The following is a 10,145-nucleotide window of genomic DNA, read 5'->3' as shown; positions in this document are numbered from 1 at the left end:
AAGAAGTTTGTAAACCAAATACAAGGGCAGCTTGTTGAACCACTACATTACCACTTATTTATGCATCCACGTTAATTCTATTTTATCTGCTGTTTTCACTTTCACTGAGTTACATTGTATCAGGAAGTGGGGCAGAGTGAGTGTGTGTTCTTTCCTTTTATGTTCACTGGCTCTGTTCTAGACCTGTGAGACAAAAAAAAACACTACCTCAGCACGTGTGTACTTCCTTCCACCCTTTTCCAGTCTGATCGGTTAACTGGGAAACCCTCAGACAATGTTACTAAGGTATTAAACACCCATATAGAGCAAAGTGGTGCACATACTTTCTGTGCATTAATGTGTGTCATTAAATAAGTCAGGCCCGTAACCAGAGGGGTTTGAACGAACCCCCCCGCGAGCCACAAAGGTCAGCTTGGTTTAAAAAAAAAAAAAAAAAAAAAAATCAAGTCTCAGGCACATTCACCAGGCACATTCACACTCGCAAGCTTGATGATGTCATTTTGATGATGTTGAAAATGTGCATCAGAAAAATGGAGGGAACACCAGCCCCCCCCCCCCCCCCCCCCCGTCCAAAAGGTCCGGTCACTGTGATTTTTGCACCCCCCCCCCCCCCAAAAAAATATCTGGTTACGGGCCTGTAAGTTATGCATTTTAAGTAGTTTTGTGCTTGTACCATGACTTTTTTCTATTTAGACAATCACAATGTGTATTATTATAATAGCTAATAAATACATTTTTCCGCTGTCACTCTTTGTGTCCCTGATACGAGCGGTCTCTCATGACTGACACTGATTTTGTCAGCAAAACCATGGCAGCTAACCATGACGTCACCAGTTCTTGAAACCACATAAGGGAAGATCTCACTTCTGATTGGCTTACGACACGGAAGTACCGCTTCAGCCAATCACACACGCGTTTACTTGCTGACGAGCCAGTACCAACATGGCAGCGCTCTGAGTTCTGCAGGAAGGAACCAGGAGTAAATAAAGGCATATTTGACGTTTTAGCAGTGGCGACAGCGTCCGGACGTCTGTGTTTACGACTGGTTGGACCTGTGAGGGAAAATGTCGAGTGACGGGAGTAAAAAACAGTTCTGGAAAAGAAACGCAGCGAAGGTTCCTGGCAGGTGAGTGACGTGTTCCCCTACGGCTGGCAAGATTAGCCTAGCTAGCCTAATTCACTCCACTGCTGTGATTTCACTACAAATTTCACTTTCAGTCTCTGTCAAGATATTTGGCGTAACGTTTGCGACTTTCACCACCATCTACATGCTTCGGTATCTTCGATGTATTAGCCACATTGATGCTTTTGACTCATTGATAGCAGGCTAAGAGATGCGTTGCTAATAGCGGCTAGCATCACGTCAAGTGTTCCACAGTGCAATCACTGACTAATTACACAACAACCACTTGAGACGAGTAGCTGTTTTGTGCAGATTGTCATACTGCACATATAGTGTAAATTTTGCTTAGTTTACCAAAGCTAGCGTGTGCATGAATGGCTTGGCAATCAGTTAATTCAGTCTCTCTCTCCCACTTCCTCAGCATTCAGCATGTGTATGGCGCACAACACCCACCTTTTGATCCACTTCTCCATGCAAAGTAAGTTGGAGCCACTGTATTCTTAAGGACGTAGTACATTGTCATCACCTTACTTACTTTCATATTAGTCCATGCACAACCTGATGTTGCCATTATAGGATACCTTACTATGTCCAGGGTGCAGTTTTCATTCATTAGACACCATTTGATCTACTACATTCAAAGAGTTGATGTTCATGTTAATTAGCAGCAGTGGTGGTCAATCATGTAACTACTAAGCTTTTGTTTTCGGCATACCGCATCTGCGAGTTAAGTGAACCTACCAGAAAATCTGGTTGTGGTTGAACAGCTTTGCAGAAAACTAGTTGAGCTTTGTGTTCGTTTCGTTTTATATTGATTGCTAGGATTTTCCAGTGAGTTTAAAAAAAATAAATAAAATAATGTAAAAAGAAATAAATCTTGCTCCTCGTAGTGTGTAATATCAGTGGTACTCAACTAGTTTGGCTGCGGGACCCACCGTCTCCCTTCAATGACTCCCAAATTGCGGGATTTTTTTATAACAAACTCATCTTATTTTTGCATGTTAGGTTAATTGGCAACGCTAAATTGTCCATAGGTATGATTGTGAGTGTGCATGGATGTTTGTCTATATGTGCCCTGTGAATTGGCTGGCGACCAGTCCAGGGTGTACCCCGCCTGTCGCCCGAAGTCAGCTGGGATAGGCTCCAGCATGCCCCCGCGAGCCTAAAGAGGAGAAGCGGTATAAAAAAATGGATGGATGGACATTCATTTATTAAAATTTGAAATGCCTAAAGTATGCTAACATTGTGTTGCAAACATTAGCCTTCAGTATATCCCATCCTCCTCCTTCTCCGGCCATGTAAGCTGCGCAGCAGGTAACACAACACACGCGCAAGAGCCTTTGATAAGCGCAAGCTGTACAAATTGGAACCATTTACAAAAAGTCCCTTTTAATGACATTAAAGTGCAGTTTGAATACCATGGTGTGACAGCGCAAAGCAAATGTTCATAATCAGTTCAGCCACAGTGTTTACTCACAAAGTTAAAGATAATCTTAAAAAGTGTGTGTAAAAGTTTTCAGTACATGTTATAAATGGAGAGTTGAATCAGAGCATTTGCAAGTGGACCTGGATGAGAAGTCAAACAATAATTTAAAAATCAAGCGTGTCCAGTCCTGATTCAACGCTCTGTAGGTAAGTGTAACAATAATAGGAGGACCATTTCTTCTGTAGACCACCCCTCTGTTGGAGCTAATACATCGAATTGGGCATGAAACTCCTCCCGGTACCGTCATACTGTACCTGGTAGTCTTCATCATTGGCGGAATTCCCTCAAGTGACACAATGTGAGCTAGGCCTGGGCGATATATATCGATATTATTAATATATGAATATTTAAGCACGATTAAAAAAAAAAAAACAACCATATCGTGCATATTGATATAGACTGGATTTGCGCTTTATCTCCCTCATCCCTGAATGCAAGAGGAGGGGCGGAGCAGAAGCCCGGCAGCTCTGTCGAAGCGACAGTGTCTGCCGTGGAAGAATTAGTCAGCAAGAAAAAAGCAGTAGCTCAGTAATGTGGATGTACTTCGAATTCAGAGCATTAAAAAAAATCATTTTCACCACCTTTAAAACATGGCACAAACTCCAATATCAGGAATGTTTGAAGCTGCGCGCTGGCTGCGCAACTCCTGTCGCAACACAAAGCTCAGCTTCTTTTTCCTGTTGTGTTCCTTGTGAAAGGAAAAGCAAAGTGGTGTGCTTTTATAAAGAGGTGTCCTATCACATTGCTAAAGTCACATTGCAACAGTGGGGAAAAAAAAACAGATTTAAAAACCTGATGAAAACCATGGACTCACGATGTCCACCGAGCGTCGCAGTCGCGATTATTTAGCACAACAAGCTCTACCACAAATGTACAAGGAAGCCAGACAGTTGCTAAGCCTGATGCAATTGACAGGTTGGTGTTCCTGGCACAAAATAAATACATGCTTGTGTCTTCTAAAAATGTTTACCTAAAATATACTACTGTATCCTTCATATTTTGTTCTTTTGTGCTTTTGTTCAGGCTTGTTATAAAAATATATATTTGACTTTTTCTCTATTTATTTCAAAAAGAGAATGGCCTACTTTTTTTAGCGGCTATTTGTAGATACGATTTTTTTAAATGTGCATCTTGTATGAAGCTTTAACATTTCAAAAGACATCTTCATATATTTTTTTGCTGTCCTGTCCAGCCATCAGGACAGATAGTATTGTTGCTCTGAATGCCCTTACATGCTAAACAGATATTCCCTGCCAGGGAGCAGTGTAATGGTAATGGTTTAATGCATACAAGTTACGCTGGAGCACATCACATAGCACAATTCACAGTTTTGCATGTCTAAAAAGGAGTATGAAGAAGCAAACTTTATTTAATCCTACCCCTCATCATTTTCACATCAGCTGCAATACATCTATTCACCTCTTGTTTTCCAAATGTACTTTTTGCCTTTTGTAAATACCGAGGAAAGTGTTAAGGCAGTATAACAATATAGTGCAATGGTAGTCAAGGTTTATACTTACTGTAAGGCAACTACAGCTGATAAAATAGTTGCATAATGATAATAATTGATAACTGATAAAATGGTTGACAGAATCATAACTTGATAATGAGTGAGTACAGACCGTGTACTCAGCAGAATGAAGAGTCAGTAGTTTGTGTAGTAGTGGTTCGATATAGTATTGTTCAGGTTTCTTCTTCTTTGTATTTTGTGAACGTCAACTGCTAGTACTTTTTCTTGAAATCACTCATTTTCGTGCATTGTTTGAGTTCCTTACTCAGTCCGTTCCACAACATGATTCCACATATAGAAATGCTGAAAGTTTTTTCTGTTGTCCATGCATACAAGTGTTTTTGGTTGAATTTTTCCCTAAGATCATGTTTCTCCTCTCTTGTTGATAAGAATTGTTTTACTTTTTTGGGTAGAAGGTTATTGTTTGCTTCATGCATAATTTTAGTCGTTTGAAAGTTTGCTGGATCAGCAAATTTTAAAAATTGTGATTTTAGAAATAAAGGGTTAGTGTGTTCCCTGTAAGCAGCATAATGGAATAGCCTAATGACCTTTTTTGGAGCACAGTTAGTGAGTGAAGGGCACTTTTATAGTTATTACCCCATAACTCCGCACAATAAGTTAGATATGGTAATATTAGTGAACAGCAGAGCGTATGGAGGGATTTTTGGTCTCGAACAAATTTTGCTTTATTCAGTATTGAGGTATTTCTTGCCACTTTATGTTGTATATATTTTTAATGTGAGATTTCCAGTTCATCTTCTTATCTATTTTACCCCCGAGAAATGTATTTTGGTTCACCCTGTCAATGTCTACGGCATTAATTTTTATTTGCTCATACGTATCCTTTTTGCCCTGAACAAATAGCATTACTTTAGTTTTACTTAGGTTCAGGGATAGTCTGTTTTTAATCAAGCCATCTTTTTAGTATCTTTTTAGTTCTTGTGTGCCGTCTCCAGAACAGAATGCGGTTTTATCATCTGCAAATAATACTAGCTTTAGGTCTTACGTGACTTTATGGACGTTGTTTATATGTAGATTGAAACGTTTTGGTCACAGGATTGACCCCTGGGGTACGCCGCATGATATATTTAAACTCCTAGCTTCATATATTGCCTCCTGTTTGCTAAGTAGCTTTTACCCCAGTTCAAGACTAACCCTCTGATTCCATATCTTTCTAGTTTTTGTAATTAGGATATTGTGATTAATTGTGTCCAAGTCTTTTGTTAAATCCGTAAATACAGCAGCTGCACACTTTCTGTGTTCTATAGCATTGGTCATTTCCTCTCGCCCATAAACATGGCGCGCACCTCGTTGACTGGAGACCAGTCCAGGGCATGCTCCATGCTCCCCTAAAGTCCGCTGGGACTTCAGCTCACACTAATGAGGATTAACCGTATAAAAAAAATGACCGAATAGCTAGATTCAGTTTGATGATGAATGCTTATTCTTTGAATTACAGCATGTTAATTTTGCAAAACCTTTCCTGCCATCTAGCTTGATTAAAGCGGGCAACAAGCCGTCTCCCACCACGCCCGGCAAGCCCAAGAAGGCCACAACTTTCCAGGAGTTCGAGAGCATCACCAGCGACGCCTGGGACGTCGGAGATGATGACGACGAGCTCCTGGCCATGGCTGCACAGAACCTTAACATTGAGGTTGTTATGGAGACAGCCAATAAGGTACTAACTTGATGCTTAGCTTGTATACAAGGTAAAGAACAGGCGACATCCTTTTACAATATCTTCTGTGTAGGTGATCGAGAATCACAGCAAGCTGCAGGAGAGACAGAAGCTGGACGACACCACGGAGTCGCCTCTGAGAGGGGACGACGACACGCAAGAGGTGGAAGATGAGGAGGACGAGGACGAGGACGATGAGGATGACAGAGTGGAGGAGGGAGACTTGGCCAGTCCAGAGGTTTTGTTTCCCTTCCAGAGCAGTCCCGACACTGAGGGACGCTTGGTTAAATCCCAAAGCGAAGCACCTATTGGATCACCGAAAGGTTAGCAGGAGGATTTTTTTTGTTCCTCTATCCCTCTATATCAGTGGTTCCAAACTGGTTGGTCGGGACCCAAACGTGGGTCGCGAGTCTTTGACTGGGGGAAAAAAAAAAAGAAATTATGCAATGACACAATGTCTGTGAATGCACCTCATGTTCTTGTCTGCGCTATTTGCTTGTCTGCGCTATTTGCTTGTCTGCGCTATTTGACTTTGCGAAGCTTGAGTGGGAGAGAAAGGACAACGAGTGGGGAATTATCCGTGCACACACAGCTGCAGATAACTGCTGGAGAAGAGCACGCCATAAAGAGACAGCGTCTCAGCCCTGCAGCTTATGTTGTGTTGAAAGCAGTCCCTTAAAATATAAGATGAAGTTTGAGTTGACAAATTCCTGCAATTTCGGTCACCACTTGTTATTGAGGGGTGATGGTGGGTCCCGCAGCCAAACCAGTTGAGAACCACTGTCCCATGTTATTGTAGAGCAACTTTTTGACTGAAGGGCCACATTGGGTGAAATAATATGGCCAAGTAGCCGTCCATGTATAAGTGGTCATCAAACAGAACGACATACATCCACAGCATTAATGCATCACATAAATCAACTATTACTACTGTGTGTGTGATAAACAACTGCTAAGCGGTAAACGCGTAACTTAAACTTAACTTAAACGTGCCCGCAAGACATGCTGGGTAGTCCAGCGGCAACAACGATATGAGCTATGAACAAAACATTAGATATCAAGAGTGTTAACGTCCTTACTTGTTTACTTCCCTGACTACCTCCTCAGCATGTTTTGCAAACAAGCAAAAATGCGACTAACACGGTGAAGTGTTGGGGAGAGAGAGTACCTACCACAAGTTACCCAGGATGCCTTGCAACGGGACTATATGGGTGTAATTTTGGCATGGGCATTGTGCGTAGATATTTATTTGTATGCATACATGGTGCAGTAGGTAGGTTATGTGTGTGTTGACGTGTTGTGTTGTTTGGATCGCCTTTTTGTACAAGCTACTTATTTCCTGTACGACTCAAGCGTGCACACAATAGCGCCGCAAGTCATGTTGCCAGATACAGCTTAGACGTTAAAGGTTTTATAAAAGGAATTTGGAAATGCCTGGTGGGCCAGATTAAGACGCTTGACGGGCCTGGTGTGTCCCGCAGGCCGCAGTTTGCTCACCGCTGCTGTACCGTGTGTTTGACAGCCTTTTGCTTACCTCGCCACAACCTCAAGTGATGTTTGTATTGTTGTGATATCATACACATAAATACATCTAAAAAGGCAAATTGGGGCAGCCAATCTTTGAGTTCAGGCTGCGAGGTGAGCAGCAAACATGCCATTAGATGATGCAAATGCTTTCTGGCAGCACATCATTAGAGAGAACTGCTAACTTGATGACAGGTCAAAATGTAGTTTCTTTGATCTTTAAAGCGGCGCCGATTTATTACATCTAATATTCCGGAAGCAGGAGGTTGTTGTTCGGTGCCAATTATCTTTGCGTAGACATGCACACTTGTCAAGGTTTTCAATGAAGACGTTTTTAAGGTTGCCATATAGTGTAGCATCAACCGTCGACGGCAACGTCGTGAGCGTCTGGCTGTCTGTCGGCTCATCTGCCCTCGCCGTGTTCTGATTACATAAACAGCATATCGCCCTCAGGCGCTTCCTCTCCTCTCATCTCCTCGGCGAGGACAAGGCACAGGCCCGCACGCGCCGTCAGATCGCGTGGATATGCGCATATGTAAGACAAGTTATTTTACACCTTAAGGGAGCATGATGCAAAACAACATATTAGGCATGCAAACCTGAATAAATGAATGCACGATGCATTCAGCAGGTGGGTAAACAGTGGTGTCATTCCACTCCAAGAATTTTGGGGACAAAATTTCCACCACCACCTGCAGCTTGCACACAGCTCGTCTTTGCGCCTTCTTCTGTGTCTTTTGGAGCGCATCTGGAACAACATGTGGGCCTCGGCAGAGTGAATTAATTTGTTTGTCTCCCCTACTGTGGATGCTTTACACTTGAATCACGCGCATCTTACAGCAGCTGGTTGCAAAAAAAAAAAAAAAAAAAAGTCAAAAAACCTGCCACCAACACTAATTACAGTCATTTCTACCAGGCGGGGGGAAAAAAAGACATGCTCGGAGCAAGACAACATTAAAAGAAAAATGGTCACACGCTTTCAAAATTTTGAATTTTACTATGGCGTGGTGCAATGTAGTACACAATCTTGCCTTTGGCATATTCCTACCCGCTAATGTAAAATGGGTCATTCTTTTGATAAAGCCCTACTTAAGGCCAGCTTGAAATAGTCCCCTCAAAAGGAATTATTCATTCACATACTGAAGAGATGCGTTCATTCATGTGCTTTTGGTATACAGTTCCGATATACAGTATGGGACCAGTGCTGTTTGAATTTAGCCCCTTTTTCCACAACCAAGCTTTTCTCAAAAGTTGAGAAGGCTACCACAATACCTTATCATACATCCTACTTGGCATGCCAACTTTAGTAGTACAGGTGTCCCTCGCTATATCGTGGTTTGAATATCACTCCCTCATTCTATCGAGTTTTTTCTAAAATCAATTTAATTTGGTTGACTATGGACTATTATTAGTCAAAAAATATTGAAAGACAATTTATATGTAGTATTCCAGTCACTAGGCATCAGTAATGTTACATTGATGAGACATTTGATTAGATTACCTTAACACTGCATGGACCGAGAATGTCGGTCTCAAATGGAAAATGACTAATTAGTCATGTATGTTTGTGCTACCTTTTGCCCCCCCCCCATCATCTCTCACCTTTTTTCCTCTTGTGCCAGATACAGCAGGTGAGCACGCCGCCCTCTACAGACAGCGCTCTCTGCCCCACCGGCCCCCCGTCATCCCACTCGTAGCTCGCATGGCTGACCAGAACACGTCAGGCACTCCAGCCATGACTGAGAGGGAGGCGTCACGTCTAGATAAATTCAAGCAGTTGTTGGCTGGCCCCAACACAGATCTTGGTAAGAGATACTTTACGTTTCCTTTTTCTTTTTTGCAGCTTCTTGGATCTCAGCTGTACTTTCTCGCTCACTTGCTCCACCAGCCGTGCTGCACTTTTTAACGATGCAGGGCACAGAGGTGGGGGAAAGTCAGGCAGCCATCTGGACGTGCAGATTACGACACGGCAAAACACAGCAACATACAACAACAAATGATGAGCCATTATTCCAAGCAAACAACAGGCCTCTGTTATTAATCCAAACCCAAGAGTCACTTTTTGTCGCCCTGAAATGAAAGCATGCAGGCTGGCGCCTTCTAAAAGTGCACTTTTTGCACTAACTTGTAGTCATTTTCACACTTAATCAATGCTGATCTCGTACATACACAGGAGGTCTTTGTGTTACGAGGTTTTGTGGTTACGATGCAATCTTATAAATACTTAATACCGTAGAAAAAGAGACCTAGTAACTAGGTATAACTTAGTTGCAAGTTAACAGGAACCGAGCTCATGTACAGCTTAGTTGTTTATTGACATCAATTATTTAAGAGACCAGCCAACTCACAAAAGTCTACTTGTTTGTGAGGAAGCTGCATTCGACTATCAATCTCGCTGTCGAATCATGTGAAAATGTCATGTAATGTCAAAGATTGTGCCATTCTGACTGCATGGTGGTGCCTGCAGTTGCATAGACTGCATGTTTTTGTTATAAATAGCCTATTTGATATAAAATCAGCCTTATTTGTGTTAAAGAATTGAAAATGATTTGTGTAAATAACAGAAGACCTCTACTTAGACAAGACGGTGAAGACCAGCGTCTCTTCCGGATTTGCAGTTTTGTAGTTATTGCTTTGTTAATATTGGGTCTGTTCGTACAGAGCAGATTTTTTTTAACATCTTATACCCATCAAGAGCTTTCTTTGGACACTGGATTTTGCAGCGCCAATGTTTTTATCACCAACGTTTGACTCATCCTTGAGATCCCCAGAGTACCAGAGTCTCCACACCACCCGGCCGGGAGGGAGTGCTCGCATGTGACGT

The 10,145-nt window shown here is 42.1% G+C and overlaps 1 protein-coding gene across 3 annotated transcripts in view; it reads left to right on the top strand.

The window, feature by feature from the left end:
* The first annotated feature begins 900 nt into the window (after positions 1–900).
* tbc1d22a (TBC1 domain family, member 22a) overlaps positions 901–10,145 on the top strand; it is a 108,560-nt gene continuing 99,315 nt past the window's right edge. For all 3 annotated transcript variants that reach the window (XM_054800082.1, XM_054800080.1, XM_054800081.1), the window contains exons 1-5: positions 901–1,126; positions 1,545–1,601; positions 5,614–5,797; positions 5,871–6,120; positions 8,944–9,126. In XM_054800082.1, the coding sequence (XP_054656057.1) occupies positions 1,065–1,126; positions 1,545–1,601; positions 5,614–5,797; positions 5,871–6,120; positions 8,944–9,126 (736 nt within the window). In that variant the 5' untranslated portion in view covers positions 901–1,064. The remainder of the gene's footprint in view (positions 1,127–1,544; positions 1,602–5,613; positions 5,798–5,870; positions 6,121–8,943; positions 9,127–10,145) is intronic.

This window comes from Dunckerocampus dactyliophorus, chromosome 15 (assembly GCF_027744805.1).
Source record: "Dunckerocampus dactyliophorus isolate RoL2022-P2 chromosome 15, RoL_Ddac_1.1, whole genome shotgun sequence".
Taxonomy (NCBI): domain Eukaryota; kingdom Metazoa; phylum Chordata; class Actinopteri; order Syngnathiformes; family Syngnathidae; genus Dunckerocampus; species Dunckerocampus dactyliophorus.
The sequence above is the reverse complement of the archived record's forward strand: the minus strand, read 5'-3'. Positions and strand labels throughout refer to the sequence as shown.